This window comes from Anguilla rostrata, chromosome 9 (genome assembly GCF_018555375.3).
Source record: "Anguilla rostrata isolate EN2019 chromosome 9, ASM1855537v3, whole genome shotgun sequence".
NCBI classification, from domain to species: Eukaryota; Metazoa; Chordata; class Actinopteri; order Anguilliformes; family Anguillidae; genus Anguilla; species Anguilla rostrata.
In genome coordinates, this window is record NC_057941.1 from 36,991,087 (window position 1) to 37,011,278 (window position 20,192).

At 43.0% G+C, this 20,192-nt stretch overlaps 1 protein-coding gene across 4 annotated transcripts in view; it reads right to left on the reverse strand.

The window, feature by feature from the left end:
• The window catches only part of dtx2 (deltex 2, E3 ubiquitin ligase), a 52,447-nt gene extending 33,871 nt beyond the window's left edge, over window positions 1–18,576 (reverse strand). The window contains exons 1-3 of one of the 4 annotated variants that reach the window (XM_064352026.1): window positions 18,021–18,575; window positions 17,128–17,455; window positions 16,046–16,637 (exon numbers count right to left, since the gene is read on the reverse strand). In XM_064352026.1, the coding sequence (XP_064208096.1) occupies window positions 16,046–16,637; window positions 17,128–17,440 (905 nt within the window). In that variant the 5' untranslated portion in view covers window positions 17,441–17,455; window positions 18,021–18,575. Of the gene's footprint in view, window positions 1–16,045; window positions 16,638–17,127 lie in introns of all 4 variants that reach the window. The other 3 variants (XM_064352028.1, XM_064352027.1, XM_064352025.1) reach the window with 3 other exon arrangements.
• Between the last annotated feature and the right edge of the window lie 1,616 nt (window positions 18,577–20,192).

Consider the following 20,192-nt stretch of genomic DNA (forward strand, 5'->3'; position numbering starts at 1 on the left):
CTGTGACAAAATATGGAATAAATATAAAATCTTAACATTGGTTTTACATATAAAGAATTTCATACAGACTGCAGCTCAAAGTGCTTAACAGGAAAAATAATGCATCAGCGTCAAGGAGTGCAAGAACCCACATGGCCTGAAGATCCACCAGGCCAAGATGAAGTGCGTGTAAACTGTTCAAGCGTCAGAGTGCTCAGGAACTACTTCTGGTGAGACACAAGAGGAGCCAGGCACGGAGTCACCCCACAGTTCCCGGAACCTCCAGGTGACGCAAGCCTCAGCCCCATGCAGCCCATCCTCAAGTCAAGTGGCCTCAGCCCCATGCAGCCCATCGTCAGGTCAAGTGGCCCCAAGCTTGCAAGGAGAAGGAGTGGTCCAGTTCAACGAAGACACCATCTTGGAAGCAACTGCTAAAGGGGAAGCTGACCAACACCTCCTGACTGTAACCACCATCATCGTCAGCCTAGCAGCTGAGAGATTCAGGTTGGAGGAGAAGAAAGCAGCAAAGCCTGAATACACCATGAACAAGAGCTACCAATATGCACCAGCTCAGACAGGAGCTGAAGAGCCTGAGGTGGCAGAGGTGGAGAGGAGGAGATGGGAGCTCTCGCAGAGCTGCGCAGCATTGTCTCTGAAAGAACCACATGACCTTGAGCCAGGCTGAGTGGCATCGAAGGTGGAAGAAGAGAGGGCGAAGAAGCAGGCTGCCTTTCTAGCTAACCCTTTCAGGTTTACAAAACAGCTGCTGAGGCACAGCAGCCAGCTCACCTGTTCCAAGGCAGAGATTGATAGCCACCTCAGAGACAGCTTCAGTGATGAAAATAGGGAGCAAGATCTGGGCCACTGTAAGTCCTTGATAAACCCACCTGCACCAACCCTGGACTGACCGGAAAGGAGCCCATGTGGAGGGAGATCCAGGAGGTGTCAGAAAGACAAGAACAAGCTCAGCCCCAGGACTGAGTGGGGTACCCAACAAGGTGTATAAGAACTGCCCAAGGCTATTCCACAGGTTCTGAAGGAGATCTAGAGGGGCAAGTTTGCTCATCAGTGGAGGTGTGCAGAAGGGGTGTGGATTCTGAAGGAGGACTCAAAGAACATTGATCAGTTCAGAACCATCAGTGTTAAAGGCAAGATATTCTTCAGCATTGATGCTAGGCGCCTGATTGACTACCTCCTGAGCAACTCCTACATCGACACAGAAAGGAGGGGTCCCAAAGGTACTGGGGTGTCTGGAGAAGACAGATGATCAGGGAAACCTGGGAGAACAAGGGGGACCTGATCGTTCTGTGGTTGGACCTCGCAAACGTCTATGGTTCCATAGTCCACAAGCTGGTGTCGGTGGGACTGAACTGGCATCACATCCCAGACAAGTTCAGGGACCTCATACAGGACTACTACTACAACAGCTTCAGTGTGAGGGTCTCCTCCGGAGCTACAAGGAAAAGTTGTTTAACAGCAGTCTGAGGGACGCATCATGCATCCGAGCAACTAATAAAGAAGCCTGTTTAGCTGCTATGGACAAGTCGGGCCTACCTAGGAAGTTAAAAGCCTGGATATACCAACAATCCATCCTCCCATGCGTTCTCTAGCCCCTCTTAGGTACCAATCACCACAGTCAAGGGTTTCGAGAGGAGGATCACAGCAGGTTCCCACGGAAGTGGGACTACCTCGAAGCCTGAGCAACATCACCACAGTCAAAACAAGCTGAAGCTTCCCATCAGCAGTCTGAATGAAGAGTTTATAGTAAGCCGAACAAGGAAGGTGTTGCAATACTGGGAGGTCTCCCAGGCTGGCATTGAGGTTAGGACAGGAAAGAAATTAACAGAAGCAGAGGCTGGGCTGTGGAGGTTGCTGAATCTCGACTAAGACACAACGCCCTGCTGAGTACAGTGACTCGAGGAAGGGTTGGCCTTAGTAGCAGCACAACACCACTCTACAACAAGGCGCAGGGAAAGGACATGAGGGCACTGATGCAGGACGAAGTGAGTGCATCAGTCATGGAGGAGCAAACCAGCAGGATGGCAGCAGGGAGCCTAGACAAGATGGGAGCAAGCAGTGGACTGCAAGGTCTCATGAGCTAAGCTTTGAAAAGTTGACTCCCAGCGTATCAAGTTCTTGATCCAGGCTGTCTACGACATTCTACCTATCCTGTCCAACCTGATCTGCTGGGGAAAGGTGGATCCGCCAGCATGCCCACTGTGCCTCAAAAGAGGAACCCTAGAGCATATCCTCAGCTGCTGATCGAAAGCCCTGGGTGAGGGGCACAATGGGTGGTGACACGAACAGGTCCAAAAGACTATCGCAGACACCATCTGCAACGGGATCAGCCAGTGGCAGGCACCTCCGCCCAGTGAAGAAGACCATCGCTTTCGTCAGGGCTGAGGAGAAGGTAACACTAGCTGCTAGGACCACCTCCGCTGACCTGTTTGCAACAGCACAAGACTGGGAAGCAACTCAAGTTGTCAGAGAATGTTGCTGTAACAAATCTGAGGCCAGACATGGTGCTGCTCTCCAGGTCTCTAAGCAGGTTGTCCTCTTGGAACTCACTGTTCCGTGGGAGGACCACATTGAGGAGGCTAACGAGAGGAAGAAGGCGAAGTATGCAGAGTTAGCGATGCAGTGCCGCAACAATGGGTGGCGCACGAAATGCGAGCCTATCGAGGTGGGATGCAGTGGGATTGCTAACCAGTCCCTCTGCAGGGCCTATAATGTGTTAGGCAGCAGAAGGGCCAGCAAGTAAAGGGCCAGCAAGTTAGTCACCGTGGCAGCCAAAGTTTCCTCAAGGTGGTTGTGGACCAGGAGAGGCGATCTGTGGGTTTGTTATTGCTACCTGGACACAAGCTGGGACTTGGATCAACCCTGGCTGGGTCACCTGAGTGAGGGTGTCTGAAAGACCGAAATACCCGATGACCCCAGGTAACATCACTGATGTGTCAAAGTGTATCTCAAGATGTATTTTACCAAGTATTCATTTTAGGAGAGGTTTTGGATAGGCTTTTGGACCCCTACATATCTTAGACACCTATACTGATGAAAAGATGGTAATTCTCACTTGAAAATGACGCAAATGTGAGTATTATCAATCAAAACAGTTGATTTGCAGTGAAATATATGATGATGTCAGTGTTACTATATGGTTTACAGCAATACACTATTTCAATATTTTGGATAGATTTGTAGACACAAAGGGGCACCAGGGTACACTGCTTACGTTTTGCTTCATAGATCTTTAACAGTCCCACATACCACCCTCAGATTTTGCATTCCTGTGGTCAAGGAGATTATGATTCAGGACATGTATTGTTCTACCTGCTATATATGTGATCTCAGTATTTCTTTAAAACAGAAAAACAACTTCATTTTTGCATTTTCACCCAGAAATGTGCATTTGTGGCACCACTACTTTCTAAAGTATGAATATAATGTAATCTAATAAATTGTAAATGGTACAACAGTTTTCATTTAAGTCATTTTCCAAGTCTCTGCTTATATCGGGAGTTATAAAGCCTTAAATAGAACACCCGCTAAATGGGTGAGGATTGGCCAGATTTGGCATCTGCGCAAAATGGTTAAGACAAAGTACTACTCGTTTGAGGACATAAAACAGAGATAGAGGCTTTAATGTGCTTTTGATGGCCTTGCTAAAAATACAAAACAGGTGGAAAAGAATAAAGGAGCGAGAGAAGGAGGCAAAGCAGTGTATTTCCTGACTGATGATCTGCCACTTCAGCCTTGATTAATCAGGCTGTTCGGGATCCTGCAGTTTATCTTGCGGAAGGTGCGGAAAAAACAATAAAACCCTAAATCTGTGCTTCCTCTTCTACTTCCAACAATGACAGTGGCCCTCAGCCATGCCTCCTCTTCCCACTTCCTGGAGCTGTTCAGCAATTCCACAGGAGCAGTCTTGCAGAGAGTAGGCAAGAGGGGAGCATGCACATGATACGCAGTGGAACATGCGCACACGCATGCATGCACACAGAGCCAGACAACACTCCGTTGTTGGGAATAAGTCTCCTTTCTAATGGGCAATAACATGGATCACCCACCAGCATTTCAGTTTTTACTGCCGCGTCCGATTGCCTGGACCAGGTGAGTTCATCATTGATGACCACCCCGAGGAACTTGAAGCAGCACTTGAAGCGGAGACTCTCCACTTCAGCTCCATCGATGTGAAGGGGGGCGTGAAGTCCGTCACTTCCTGAAGTCCACGATCAATTCCTTAGTCTTGCAGATATTGAGAGAGGTTATTGTCCTGGCACCATGTTGCCAAGACACTGACCTCCTCTCTGTAGGCGGTCTCATCGTTGTTGGAGATGAGACCCAGGATGGGGGGTCAAAGAACATTGCAAACTCGTCTGCAAACTTAAGGATGGTGCTGGAGCTGCGCATGGCCACAGTCATGCATGAACAGGGCGTACACGAGGGGACTGAGTACGCAGCCCTGAGGGGCTCCGGTGCTCAGGGTCCGTACAGAGGAGGTGAAGTTACCCATTCTCACCACCTGGGGTCTGCCCGTCAGGAAGTGCAGGATCCAGCTGCAAAGGAAGGTGTTAAGACCCAGGATCCTGAGCTTGGGAACGAGCTTAGCGGGAACAATTGTGTTGAATGCTGAGCTGTAGCCTGTAAACAGCATCAGTATGCGTTTCCCTTATCCAGGTGGGAGAGGGCGGTGTGCACTGTCAGGGCAACGGCGTCGTCCGTAAATCTGTTGGGGCGGTATGTGAATTGAAGGGGGTCCAAGGTGTCAGGAAGGAAGGAGCAGATGTGGGTTCTGACTAGCTGCTCGAAGCACTTCATGATGATTGAGGTCAGTGCTACAGGGCGGTAGTCATTCAGGCAGGAGACGGAAGGTTTCTTTGGTACGGGAACAATGGTGGTATGTTTGAAGCAGGTGGGGACTGCAGACTGGTTCAGGGAGAGGTTGAATATAGTGGTGAATGCCTCCGCTAGCTGGTCGGCACACGCTCTGAGGACACGGCCTGGAATGCCATCTGGCCCTGGTGACTTCCGAGGGTTTATTCTTTTAAAAGCTCTCCTCACGTCAGCCGTAGATAGGGACAGAGTGCAGTCGTCCTGGTCCTCAGCTAGCCTTGCAGTAGGGATGGTGTTGCTCGCCTCAAACCATGCATAGAAGGTGTTGAGCTTGTCAGGAAGAGAGGCGGCGGGCTGAGCATCACTGCTATTTCTCCCTTTGTAGTCAGTGATGGAACGCAGTCCACACCACAGGCGTCTGGGGTAGGAACTGTGGTAGTTAGACTCCAACTTGTCCTGTAGGCTCTTTTGGCATCTTTGATGGCTTTCCGTAAGTCATATCTGAACTTCCTCAAGGCCTCCAGGTCCACAGAGCTATAGCCAGAGGACTGTGCTCTGAGCTTAGCACAGACATCACCATTAACCTAGGGCTTTTGGTTATGTCCCCGTGGAGCTAATAAACCAGAGTCCTCAAAGGGGGTGATCCAGGACAGTTGTGAAAAGACTGATGAAAGAAAGAGCAAATCAAAGAAGGAGGCATCATCCGGTTGTTGCCTGCTATAGCGCCCCTAACTACAACGATTGACACTGCAGCTCGGGCTTGCGTAACGTACTTACATAGAGTATGTTTCCAGTCTTACTTGCATGTCTCTTGCACTTCCTATCATATGAGGGTCTAGTCTCTTTCACACACACAAACTAGAAATAAGACTAATCTGGCTGGGTTCTTGGATAGTAGTTTTGATTCTCTGAGATAGTTCAATCTGTGTTATTTTGAGCCATTCTGCCACAAACTTTAAATTAGCCTAAGTCATTCGGAAAGAAGAGAAAAACACTGCACCTGATTCCTGTCACACGGTCCAACTCACTGTGACAGACTTGCATGGTTAATATCAAAATCCACTCAAAAAGCATGTGAGGATGAGCTTCAAAATCACCAGAAATCCCCTGGTACAGTCTAGACTACTAAACAGAACAGACTACTGTGCAAACCCTATCCCTGTCCCCCAGTCCCTATAAACTCATAAAACATGACAGCCTACAGAAACACTTTGAGACACAACTAGAGGAAGTGAGTCAAATCTGATTGGCGATGACAACAGTAGTAAGCATGATTACTAATAGGGACAAATCAGCTTAAAGAAGTGAACCTGAAGCAATTCTGACGTACTGTTAACAATTTGAACCTCAATTGGGATGGCAGGTATGCCATCCCGCCAAGTTACGCCTTGGCGGGGGCATGCCCCATACCTACACAGCACCGAGAGTTTGGGACTTTTCAGGGTTCCCCACAGAAATAACCACAACAGCCACAGACACTCAGCCCTTAAAAACATTAAATTCTGTACATTCTGACCCCATTTCAACAGACAGATTTCATAAACAACTTCACATGGCCACACAATAAAGCCCCAATCTAAGGGGATTTTGCGTTTTCTCCTTCTCCTTCTCCTTCTCCTTCTTCTTCTTCTCCTTCTTATTTTTCCTGCTGCCTATCCCACTAACAACATGTCTCCCCATTGGACATTTTACCGACACCAGCCAAATCTTCACCTACACGACCCAATCAAAAACTCGCATACAAACGCAAAATACCCATACCTTTTTACTCTGAAACATTTCCAGCTTAAACAGCTAATCTGCCTGTGGCCTAGTGGGTAAGGTTACAGTCTTGGGAACATGGGGTTGTAGGTTTACGCCCAGCTAGGGACACGTTTCTTTAACCTGCTTTTGCCCTCACTAATAATTGTCTACTACTTCTCAATTATTGCTTTTGCACCATATCTACCCGCCGTTCACCGAACGTATACACTGCATTATGACGTACCGTCTGCACGTTCAGTTATTAACCGGCTACAATATTGCAAAGCCATACGGACTCAACGGGAGCTCTTCTGTGCTTACTGGCCTGTGTTCTTCTTTAAAACCACGTACAGGTTTGCTAATGATATTTCACGCATTGCATAGCTATGTCATGGTGCTGCACTAACAAAGTCACAGACTGGTAAACCTCCGGTTGAAGGATTGAATCCCACCTCGCCCTCTTTGCTCTTTTACACTAACGTTTTCTTACGCTTTTACATTTTCTTTACCAAAACTCACTCACGGCCACCTATATACATTTCATGACGGCAAATGTATTCCTTTTATTAAAAAGTTACACCAGTTCACCAATGTGCCATTTCTACTAACTACATTTCTTCACTTGGCTACCGTACAAAACCTTATCAGAAAACGCCACGTTTCTACATTCATGTTACCTCGCCCTGTTCTCTATCCAGCCACATACAAACAATTACTACATACGTAGGTTCTGCAACTCCCCATTAAAACATTACATTTAAAATCATGACTCACTCATAATTATAACTACTAGTACTAATCATGAGAAAAGGACAGCAGTGCTATAGATCTCACACGTTACTTAACCCTCCACTTTAACGATTAATGCTTCAGCCCCACTGTTATATATACCATTCGATAAGGAAACTGAGCTCGCTCATGGTCACTTCATTCACTTTGCACTATAGTCTGTGATCATGTCAACCTTCACCTACATGGCCATTCTGCTAAAAACATATTGTTTCAATTACGCAATTTCATCATTTCATCCTAATTTCTCTGACACTGTTGTTATTTTCTCATATGCAAAGCCTGCTGGGACATACGCGTCTGCTCCTATTCTCCACTATCAAGTTTTCCGATTCTAGCTTAGCAAAACAGCGAAGAGAATTCTCACCTACAGATAAGCCTATCAAAATGCCTTATAAACCTTACAAACACTAAAAGTGCATCTCCACGAAATAACAGACAACGGAGCAGGACAGCAGGGTACACAAGTTGCCACCTAGGGAGCTCTAATTCTACGGGCTTGCTGATTCTTTTGTCAGTCAAGGCTCGTTGGATGGCCGTCAAATCCACGAGTACATACACTGGCCATATTTCACCAGCGTTTCTCATGCGTTTACACTTACGCCACCGCATCCTTTGTCACAGCCACTGTTTTACATATATAGCAAACCAAAACTGCTAAACGGTACACGCTCATCAGACTATACAAATTCACACAAGGATAGCCATAATCCACAACCGTTTTTTACAGGGTCACTTCGCATTTCTCACTCTCATAATAAATCGCTTTGCAAAAAGAAATGATATCTCATAAAAAACACGTTTTCAACGTACAAAAATGCCAAGTTACTCACACATACAAGACCAGTCCAGGCCTGCCATTAAAAGTATTGATATCAAAATGACGCCACGTTACGGTACTACAAACAATATAGGCTATCTTGCCTCACCGAAATGAAATAAGATGTATTCCAAAGCAATGCTACCCAATAATTCCTCAAATCTTCTAAGGCACTTGGCCCTGTGTTTTGTAATCTTACCATTTTACAATGTCATGCAAACTTTGTGTCAGATCAAAGTGTCAAATATTTCGAATTGCCTCATGGAACACATTGAAATTCATGTAGAAAACTGCTGGTGAGTAACTACAGGAAGCATATTTCTCCAGAAAACACATGTTTATACTTGCTTCTGAACTGAATTTGAGTAAATGTACAAGTTATTGTATATTTGCTACGTACAATAAATACTGCATGTCAAATACATATTGTACATACATACACAGAGAACTTCTTTATCCCCATGAGGACATTTCCCTCGCAGCATGTTACATTCACATTTACGAACACATACTTATACCAACAAACATACTATCATTCACGCAACAGAAAAGCTGGGCAGCAAAATACATAGCCTACATACCAATACAAATTGGACATATACACGCCTATTCAACCAATTTTGACTGTGAAAAAGCCATCCACACATATGTTTGGCCTGTCCATGTACTGCATGCTTAATAACACAGGGCCAAGTGACTTGAAAGAATTGAGGAAATATTGGGTAGCATTGCTTTGGAATACATCTTATTTCATTTCGGTGAGGCAAGATAGCCTATATTGTTTGTAGTACCGTAACGTGGCGTCATTTTGATATCAATACTTTTAATGGCATGCCTGGACTGGTCTTGTATGTGTGAGTAACTTGGCATTTTTGTACGTTGAAAACGCGTTTTTTATGAGATATTACAAACACTGAATAAATGGTAGTTTATTTTAGAAGGAAGAAAGATGAACTGTCACCACTAGTTATTGATGGTCAAACCATGGAGAGGGTGAACTCCTTTAACTTCTTAGGTACTGTAATTTGTAACTCATTGATATGGAAAAACAGCATGATCAGCATTATTCTAAAATCCTATTTAAACCTTTACTTTTTCAAACAGCAATGGGATTTTGGCTATCCAAGGAGGCAATGCTACACTTTTATCTCCGTCTGGTATGCTTACACAACAGCCCATGAAAGGAAGCAGCTGGTGAAAGAGTGGTGCATATGGCTTCGAAAATCACTGGATTAGATCACCACTAATTGTGTTTATACATCAGAGAAGATTACTTCAAAAGGCTCATAAACCTTTTACTGTCACCTCTCACCCAGCAACCTGTAAAACCTCTTGTTTAATTAACAGAACCTATCCTCTAGCCATATGGAATTTTAACTCAACAAAGGTTGTTTTCGCAATAAATGATTAATGATTAGATGGATGCATTATATACTTTATTGGATTATTTATTTTTAGAATTTATTTTATTAATTTTTACTTATTCACTGGGTTCTAATGCTACCATTTTAGTTTGCTTTTACTGTTTTTTACTGTCTCACTTTCACTGTGCTTATTTCTTCTCCCTGTTTTGTGTTTGTTATTGCCATTTTAATTTGTTTAGAGGATGTAACTGTCCTTAACTGTATCAAATGACTGTGCATCTGATTACTTTAATGGTATTGCTTCTAACAGAGCATAAAACAGCAGCAAACTCAGTAATGTTGATAAAAACCTGATAGACATGTACTAGAACCAAGAATTTTGAAATAATTGAAAAATAATAAACTCTGAAATAAGTCCTGAATTGATGTGATCAGATTATATTAAAAATAAATGGAATCTTCTACTAGGCGGTATGTGATAGAATCTCATGGACTGAAAGCAAGCAGTGAAATGCACAAATGTTGACTAACTGGCTATATTATGCATATAAATCTTGCTTATGCTTATAAATCTTTAAATCTATATTATGCTTATAAATCTCCTTTTTTAGGTAAGGGCTTCATTCAACTCTTCCAGAACTAGGGTTGGGCTGATGTAAAAATTTTAAAACCAGTTTGATATTAAGCCAAATACTGGACCGGACCGGACCAGTAATACCGAATATGACCACTAGTCGCAAGTGACTCAGCCACTCCCGTGCGGAACGGTCACGCCAATTTTGATCCGGGCTGCAAAAATGATCCGGGTGAGGTAATGACATTCTAAAACTATTGTGACATACTTAAAGTTTCCTTGCAGCATCCGTTGCTATGTCGACGCTGCCAGCCTTGCTACATTCTTTGGAAATAAAGATTCTAAGACAACTCAGCAATTTCTCTGGTTTAATGGGTTATTTTCCAGACTGAAATGTGATCGTATTAGTAAACAGCTACACATGTCATCTAACTTGCAAGTAGTTGGCTATCTCCCTGGATATGAATTAAATGTTTTTAAGAGAAAATAATAATAATAATAAATGCAATTTTATCCACGAAAAGGGCTATACAAAAATGCAAAATAAATGTCGTGGTTGTGTACTGTAGGTACTGACTTTCGGTTGTGTACTGTAGGTACTGACTCTCGGTCAGTCTGTGCCGTCTATATAAAAACTGTGGCTGTGTCCCAAACCGCAAACTTCCATGCTCCACACTACCATGCTCTGGAATACACACTCCAGGCAATGCTTGGGACTATGCACTCCGAACCATGGAAGTGCAGTAGCACAGAGAAACAGTTAAATGAGTGGGATGCACTTCGTGACGACATCTGACCCATAACCTTTAACCTTTGCCGTAACTATCGGCAAAATTCTGGTAATAAACCTGAGGGGAATAACGTGAGAGTGAGAGGACATATTATCGACCATCTGAAATGCTATTTCATATTTAATCAAGCGGACTGGACTCCGTTACCTATTTAAATGCAAGTCTTGTAAAAATTACACATAACTGTCTAAATGGGGGAAAAATCCAACTTAATACATATACATTTTATTATATTGATATTGAATTAATTCCATAATCGCGAACATTAAGTAGTGCAAATGTCGCTTCTTCTTAATGGATATTTTGCTTCCTGCTACTTGGGTTAAAACTGTGAATATGTAACGGATCGCTAGAAATGCTAGTAGGGACCAGCCTTTTTCATATTAACCTGAAATACACAAGACGGGACACTTCTACAATATGATCGCAAGTAAAGACAAGTTCCATTAATCTCTATGCAGTGGCAGATACACGTCCCCGTAGCAACTAAAGCTAGCACTGGGCGACCTCTGACATATTTCCCGGCACAGAAAAAAATCGCGAAAGTACTGAAAAAATTACCTCCGGAGGATAACAAGGACGTTTTTTCTACATAACTAGGTACAGGTTGTTACTTATATTTCGCCTATTTTATATAGACTACAAAATCTGATGTTTTTCTGTCTACCGAACGAACCCGGTCGATAGATGCTCACACTAGACTAACCAGTAGGCTAATATCAGCAACTTTTTGCAAGCTAGCCACTTCAATTGAATTCTCATTTTTGCTGTCAGAAGAGCAGTGGAAGGCAACGATAGCTTGGAAAATATTAATTGCAGTTTGGATAGCTTTCAGTGTACTGTCAACCCCATAATAAAGTTGCCATTTCATTGTAAACAGTCGTGTCTGTTTTTTCATTATTTTCACGCTGTATACCAACTGTGTGCGAACAACTGGGTACTCAGTTTGGCAACATTTATGGAGCCGGTCATGTTTGTGGTGGCTACTCCATAGGCAAGGGGTGTATTTCAAATTAAATGAAAAGATGGGCAGTGGCGAGGATAAAACGGCAGTTTATAATTCAAAACGGGACCCGACAATTAGCACCGATGTATTCAATATAGCTCGTTACACTCGTTAAAAGTACACATCTTTAAACTAAAAAAAACAACTGATACTTTACATATTGCGTTATTCATTAACACTGTACCACTTTATTTATATACCAACTATCACTACAGAACAAGGACTCGGCTTGTGTGCCTCACACCTGGACACAGCGACCACTGGAGGCCGCAACTCATGTGAATGGGCAAACAGTAAGACTGAGCAAACTTTCCTGGCAATAGCAGTTAGCTTAGACTGTATAGGGTTTGATGTGATATTGTGTGTTTCCATTTTGTCTTTTAAAATTATTTGAGCCGGCAATGTAACGGTAACAACCACACATGTGGTCTTTCTCTTTCTTTTTCCCTGATGAACTTTCGAACCTTAATGACGCCAAACTCCTATTATAGTTGGTAGTGGAAGAATAACTAGCTCGGATGCATGTATCGCTTAAGAACTGAAGTTATGCTCTGCTCTCAGGCAATACCAGGGGCAATACTCCTCCGTAACTGAGCTAAGTCATTCAGCCATGCTGGTAATACTGTACCCCACATACGCGACCAAACAGACGTTTGCCCTTCTCCCCTTTCGTCCACAGACAAAGGGACATGTGCGCACACGCAATCACACACACACACACACTCTACCTTCCTGTATTTAGCATAGTTCTCCCCATAGAATAGTTTGTGTATGCTCTGTTTGTACGTTTGTTTAACCTCTTAGCGCAAAGCCCCTAGTGGTCGGCACACCGGCGTGCCGAGATTGCTGAACTTAGACATTCAGTGCCACTGCAACCAAAGTATAAGTTAAAAACAGAAATGCTTTGTTTTAGTTTCATTAGTAGACGATACACGACAACTATGCTGAATACAGAGTTTCGCAGTGCCACCATTGTCGGTCTGGTCATTCATTTAACACGCACCCCCTCCCTGCAGTCTCATCTACAACTACACCCCCCACCCATGATATAATGGACAACACTGTTTATCTGGGAATTCATAAAAATATGCTTTCACCACTAAAAAATCGTATTCCGTCATAACAATGAGATAAACCCGACAACAACCCGAGGATATGCCAATATAGCAGTGAAAATGCTGCTCACTGAATAACGAAATCAAGAAAAAGTTTTTAAAAATTGTGGGAAAGAAATATATTTAAGAGCACCAGCCATCACCACCGTGATGGATTATGCTATTAACAGAGGAAGTGTGTGTAGAGCTAACAAAGCCCGGACCCAAAATATTGATGATCTGTATAAGTACTTGTGCACCAAATATAAAACACAAGCAGTAAAAATCTATATACAATGTAAACACTGCTTCTGCCACGCAAACTAGGCCTTTCACACAAACGTGTCGCAAAAAGATAAAATCCAGCAGGAAGGTGGGGAGTTGAACACCTGTTTTGCAACAGGAAGGGGAGGAAGATTTATATGGGAGAAGGGAGTACCTATTTTTTTTAAATAAAGAAAGGAAGGGGTTCGGAAATAATGGTGTCAGAGTTGGGAGATAATGGTGTCAAGAATAAGACCTAAGAAACAAAGCGAACAAGTGGAAAGTACCAAGTTTAAGCTCCACAATAGGAGGGGCTAACAAAAGTGGATAAAAGGAAGTGTTTAGCCCCAGGGGATTTCAGAGAAATGATTGGATGTTTTGTCTTTGCATTGTGAACGACTGTTGTTTGTATTGATCTGCGCAAATCAGCCCGGGTTCTTGTATGTAATCTTTGATTCACCTACAATAAACCCAGTTACATCACTCTCTGTGAATTCTGCATACTTTTGAAGAAATATTCAACAGTTTGGAAGAGAGCGACTCTGGTGTTTCTGGCCCAGGCCGGGGCGTTTTCTCCCCCACAAAATGATACCATGTCATTCTACAGTCAATATCTGGGACTAAATATTGAATAAATATACAACTATACCATTGGTTTTACGCGTAAAGATGTCCCTTTTGAGACTGAGTGGTCATATATTGTCTTGGACAATCCGTTTGGGAAATATATGCGCATTTGTGATGCCTGGGTCAGCTACCTTCAAAAATAGCTGTGCGTAATACCACACCTGTTGCTTACGGCGTTGTCGCCCTTTTCAGTACAATTTGGCTTGATTTACAATTAATTTATTCCGTAGGAGAGAGTATAAGCTTTCTAATGATGTAGCCTATAACATGTCTGATTTTGCTTTTGGAATAGCGTTTCATAGGTCAGCGTAACCAAAAATTCTCTTATCTGCCAATGTCTAAATAAATAATATGGTAGGCTAGGCTACTCTGCGCGCAGCACGCAGGTCGCGAGTTGATATTTCGTCTTTTGTTTCGTTTTTTCTCAACGTTGTATTTATTATTTGAAATGTGTATTTATGTGTTATTATTCTAGCTGTCTCTGGGGCGCTCAGAAATGTGCATTCTCCTGCTAAGATGAGCAATGGATTGGAATATGGGTGACGCCCATCTAAATGCTGTTTTATACTTTTGCGTAGTCTGCATAGTTTCCATTGTGTGTGGCACTCGCGAAGGGCCAAATCATTTGTGCGGCATATTGCACAGGTTGCGCATGCCACGTAATTAGATTTTGTTACTGACCGTTATAGTTCAAAAGCCAACACCTCCATTCATATTTCCAAACCTACTAAATACTGCACCAATGACCACAATAATGCTCAGCTAGACGTAACTTGTTGCAACGAAGACATTCACCTGACAAAAGCGCTTTTAGTCACATATTTAATGTTGCCTATCGGTTTTATGAATCAACTGTTATAACCTATTAGTCAAAGCCGTATGCCAGTGACCTCATGTCAGCATTCAACCAATCATCTTCTTTACCGCGTATGTGGGCACTGGTTACTAACTACGCGCTTTCAATTTCTTGAAGAGGTCTGCGTCTTCAACGCGGCCGTGGTCTGCAACCGTCGCACATGGCGCACATTGCGCACAGCCCCTACACAGACCCATTATTACGTGTACAGCCTTTAGTGTTACGACATAGTAAAGGCCTTTACGCCTAGCGGCTAGGAGCCATCCATGGCGATGCAGTAGATATGGTGGGTGAAGGTATATGATCATGAGGACAAAACCATTTAAAAATCACTCCATAGGGGGCACACTTGTGCCAATGCTTGGACCCCTCCCAACCAATGAACATTAGGTTAGAAAATACAACATTTGCCCAATTTAACGTGACTTCCGGTATAAACCACACCCACTTCCGGTCTTCTATCCGAATACAGATACAGAGACAGATAATTTTGTTGGTTGAACAGATACAGATACAGATAATGACGTCTCTGCACACCCCTAGTCCCTGTGGTATTAGTTGAATAATACTGACTGTGGAATTGATGGCTACTCGGTTAAATTGTGCTTTAGAAAATAGTAGTCCTCTGAAAAGGGGCGTTGATGGTGGGCAATAGTAAAAAAAAAAAAAAAAAAAAAAGACATGGTTTCACTTACTCTGAAAATAAGAGATGACATCACTGGATTGCTAAATATGGTTCTGCTTTCACTACTATCACTGCTTTTCACTAACATTAACCAGACATGCAAAATAGAACACAGATACACCTCCCCGTTGATCAGGTTAAATTCTTTGAATCAGACTGACAACTCAAGCCTTTTACCACTTCTCTATAAAAAAAAAAAATAAATCAGGGGACATTCTCTGTACAGAATATCTCTACAGAGTGCTTGTAAAGGGTCTTTTTCATTCCCTAAACGAGGTTCACAGGGACTTTCATTCACTGAGATTGGGCACTTTAATGAAGAAGATGCCAGTCTGTTTTTTTTTCTCCTAGTACTACATGTGAGCTTCCACTCTGGACTCAGACTACCATGTATCATCACTTGTTCATATATATATATATATATATATATATATACACACGAACAAGTATATACATGTGTACTGTTCTTGTTATTATGCCTATATGTCAATATCGTCCATGGATGTCTGCTGTTGGTGACAATTTGAAGTCCCCCTTGGGGATAAATAGTTTGTATCTGTTAATCTAAGTGAATCTACAGTGAATAGTGTACACTTCTGGTCAGAGATGGGGCCTCCTACCTCAAGCCATTGGCACTGGTGCAGTAGGTCTGTGAAGTTCCAGGGGATGGGCCTGCAGATGTAGCTGGGGTCCAGGGGCCTCCCCAGGCTATCCCACCCACAGACAGCGGCCTCCTGGGGTAGGGGGAGTAAACGGAGTTGAGGCTCCCGCTTGCCGGCCTCCCAAGCCCTTGCAGGCTGGGTCTACTCATCTGGGTGGAGGAGAAGGAGTGGCGTGAGCGGCTGGGCATGGGGCCAGCGGCACTGTTGCTCAGGCACTGGTGGCAGGAGCAGGCTGGGCCAAAGTGGATGACAGAGCCTGATACAGGAGGCACGAGCGGATATGGCTGGTTGGCCTGCCGGCGGACCTGCCGCTTATAGCCAGAGGCCTTGTTGACCTGGAAGAGCGCTGTGAGGTCCACGATGTAATTGTAGCCATGTGGAACAAGGTCTGCTGTGGTCTGCCTGGCCTGGTAGCTGTGCTCCAGCATGATGGATGTGCGCGTCTCATATGGAGTCCAGCCTCCCTCATCATTGGCCCACTCCCAATATACCCCATTCCCCAAGGCAGAAGACTGGGGAAACAGGCTTCGGCGTACAGACCGCACCTTCCCTGGACAAGAACAGATTAATTTAATTAAAAAGATACGCTCTCATTGCAGAAAAGACGGCATAACAAAATTGATTTTAGGTCGCAGAATGGACAAAACTAAGCTTATGCATTGCAAAATACTTTAATGGGAACAATGCTGAAATGTCCCGTAGTTTTGCCACTTCTTTTGTTTCATACTTCCCTGACTGCTGTTCTTTTCACAGACAATTTGGCATGATGCCTAAAAATAATTTGTTGTCAATAAAGCACTAAGCAGTGGACAGGGCAGTTACTACACACCCAATTCGGAAAACACCATTAACTGAAACCGGTATAGTCAGTTTAAACGGTGATTTGCAACGATAGGTCATTAACACAAAGGACCATAAATTACAGACAATGGGAAATGGTTGTAGTTTAAAAAATATATATAAACATGGAAATTCTACCGTGCTTTAACCAATACTAGCAGTTCGGTTGTTGTAAAGTCAGCTAACATTAGGTAACTTACCAGTATCTTGGCGGAACTGTTTGAGACTTGGGATGTCAATGATGTAAGAGGCCAAGTTGGGGTCTGACTGTCCCAAAGAAATGCTTGTGGAAGCTGGTCCCACACTTCTCAGTCCTCGCTGATGCAAAAGACATTGTTCGATAAAACTGCTCACTTTGCCGCTGTACGGCCTCCAGTATCCTGCATCATCTTGCCATTCCCAGACAACCACCATAGGCTGTAACTGTCCACGAGTACCAGAGGACGTTGTAGTCGGGGGAGGCCCGGCCCAAGACCCGCTTACCCCCGGTACAGATCCAGAAGCTGCAGCCATTCCCAACTCCTAAATCTGCGAACACTTGACGATAATCCCTGCTAGTTTGCTAATCAGAACTGTCCAGCCAGTCAGATTGTCCTAAATAGCGATAGCTACAGCAAATAGCTAGCAAGCTAACTTGTGTTTGTAAAAAGCTAGCTACAACCACATATCATGGAACATCACTTTGTAGTCAGCTGCCAATAATATTAATGTTACCTTATGCTGTCTAGTCGGATACACCGTATAATTTGAATATCAAAAATCTCAAACGGGTAGCAACACAACTAAATAACGAGCTATTCTGGCTTGTAAGTTAGCTATGCGTATGTAGCGAACAAGCAAACCTAGCGTTACTTAGCTAGTTAGACTATCGTAATACATTGTGCGCTAGAATACCACTTGAAACACGTAACGTTACATGTAAAACCCGAACACCCAAATTCCTTTCCGCTTCGACAGCTGGTTGGATTTCATAATTTAGCTGAAAATGTCACACAGATGAAAGCTAACCAACCTAAATAAAAGCCATGTTTACGTTAGTCTAAATGTTTAAATAAGAACCAGCTCGATAGCTAACGTTAGCCAGATATCTCACCAAGAACGTTCAAACCAGCGACCACTTCCACGCTTCGAGATTTGGGGACTTTCCGTCTTGGGTAAACACTGCTTGGGATCAGGGACGTGCAGAGGGGGTGGCTACAGTGGCTCGAGCCGCTGCCCCTTTGTCCTCCTTGGCTGAAATGCCCCTCTGGACCAAATAAATAAATATTATTATTACTGTTGTTGTTGTGTTGTTGCTGCTATTATTGTTGTAATTGTGATTACTGTTATTAGGCCTAATTAAATCTCCGTAGTCATTATAAAACTAAAATGTAGTGTGTCGACGTCGGGGGACGGGGGGCTTTTTCTTGGTTTGAGCCCCTACCCCTGAACATGTCTGTGCACGCCCCTGCTTGGGATAAACGGTTTGTACTTCGTAAGTATAGACATGCATATCTAACGAGACAGGAAAACACGCCCTCGACCAAAGCGAGTAACATCTAGGGTGCGCCCTGCTTTCCTCCTCTCCGTGCCCCGGAAACCGATCGTTGTGTTCTCCTTCCCCCCCGAATGTTGGCGGAGGCTACTGCACTGAACCATGAACTGAACTAGAAGGGCAACGTGGTCACGTGGTTCCATTATATTCAATTCGATACTTCCGCATGTCGCACCACCGCAATATGGCTGCCACCATAGACATATATACATAGACTCCACATTAGCCGCTGGATCGTACGTCAACGTCGCCGCCATATTGGACCAGGCAAAACTGACCTGAAAAGAAATGCAAGTAAACGATGGAGCTGCGGTTTTTCTGGATAAAAAGCACTGTAACGTTTACATTTCTAAACCGATTTCAATGAGTCGTTTTTATATTCAAGGGTTTATGGTCTACGTGGAGTACAAAAAAAGTTTTACCTCCAGTTACTGAGAATCTCGATAGTTAGGCTATAATCGCTAGACGCTCAAGAGAGGAGTGTGTATCAACGTTAGGTTTACATGAACTGAATTAGCCTACTTACGTGGTGGAAAATAATTCATTGTCATAAGGAATTGTCACAGTTAATTTTAAGCTGGCTAGAAAGTAATAAATGCATTATAACATTTAGATGCTGATTCTGAAACGTTTTTCTTTAGAACATGCTTGTGTTTTTCACTGCTTGCTAGCTAACTTGAGTAGGATTGTAAGCATCAAATAACCTTGATTGTAAGGCTAGCTTTGCTTGTTAGCCACCTACCAATGTTTTCTTGCAAGTCGTGTTTTGATTTTGAACTAATTAAACGGAACATAACTACAATAATTTTACAATTTAACATAGCTAGAAAGCAAATGGTTAGCCTGAAACTATTTGGGGAAATTTGGACATTTAATATGTTATGTATGAAAATAATAAATCAAAACACAAATTTAATGTTGTAAGAAAAATTATAATTATAAAGATACAAAAAAGATACAAAAATTACACACAATATAGGCTATATTGCCCCACCTAAATTAAATAAGCTGTATTCCAAAGCAGTGCTACCCAATGTTTCCTCAGTTGTTTCAAGTCACTTGGCCCTGTGTTTTTTCATCTTACAATTTTACAATGTCATTCAAACTTTGTGTCAGATCAAAGTGTGAAATATTTCTAATTGCCTCATGCAACACATATAAATTAATGTACAAAACTGCTGGTGAATAACTACAGGAAGCATATTCCTCCAGAAAACATGTTTATACTTGCTTGTCAACTTCATTTTACTAAATGTACAAGTTCTTCTATATTTGCTAGTTACAATAAATACTGCATGTAAAATGCATATTGTACATACATACATACAAAACTTCTTTATCCCCATGGGGACATTTCCCTCGCAGCATGTTACATTGCATTAACAAACAGACATTTATACCAAGAAACATACAATAATTCACGCAACAGAAAGGCTGGGCAGCTAAATACACATACCAATACAAATTGGACATATAGACACCTATTCAATCAATCTTGACTCTCACAAACCCATCCATACATATGTTTGGCCTGTCTATGTACTGCATTTGTATACACACATGGCCAAGCGACTTGAAACAATTGAGGAAACATTGAGTAGCATTGCTTTGGAATACAGCTTATTTAATTTTGGTGAGGCAAGATAGCCTATATTGCTTGTAGTACAGTAACTTGGCGTCAGCTTGATATAAATACTTTTAATGGCAGGCCTAGATTTTGCAAGTTTGAAT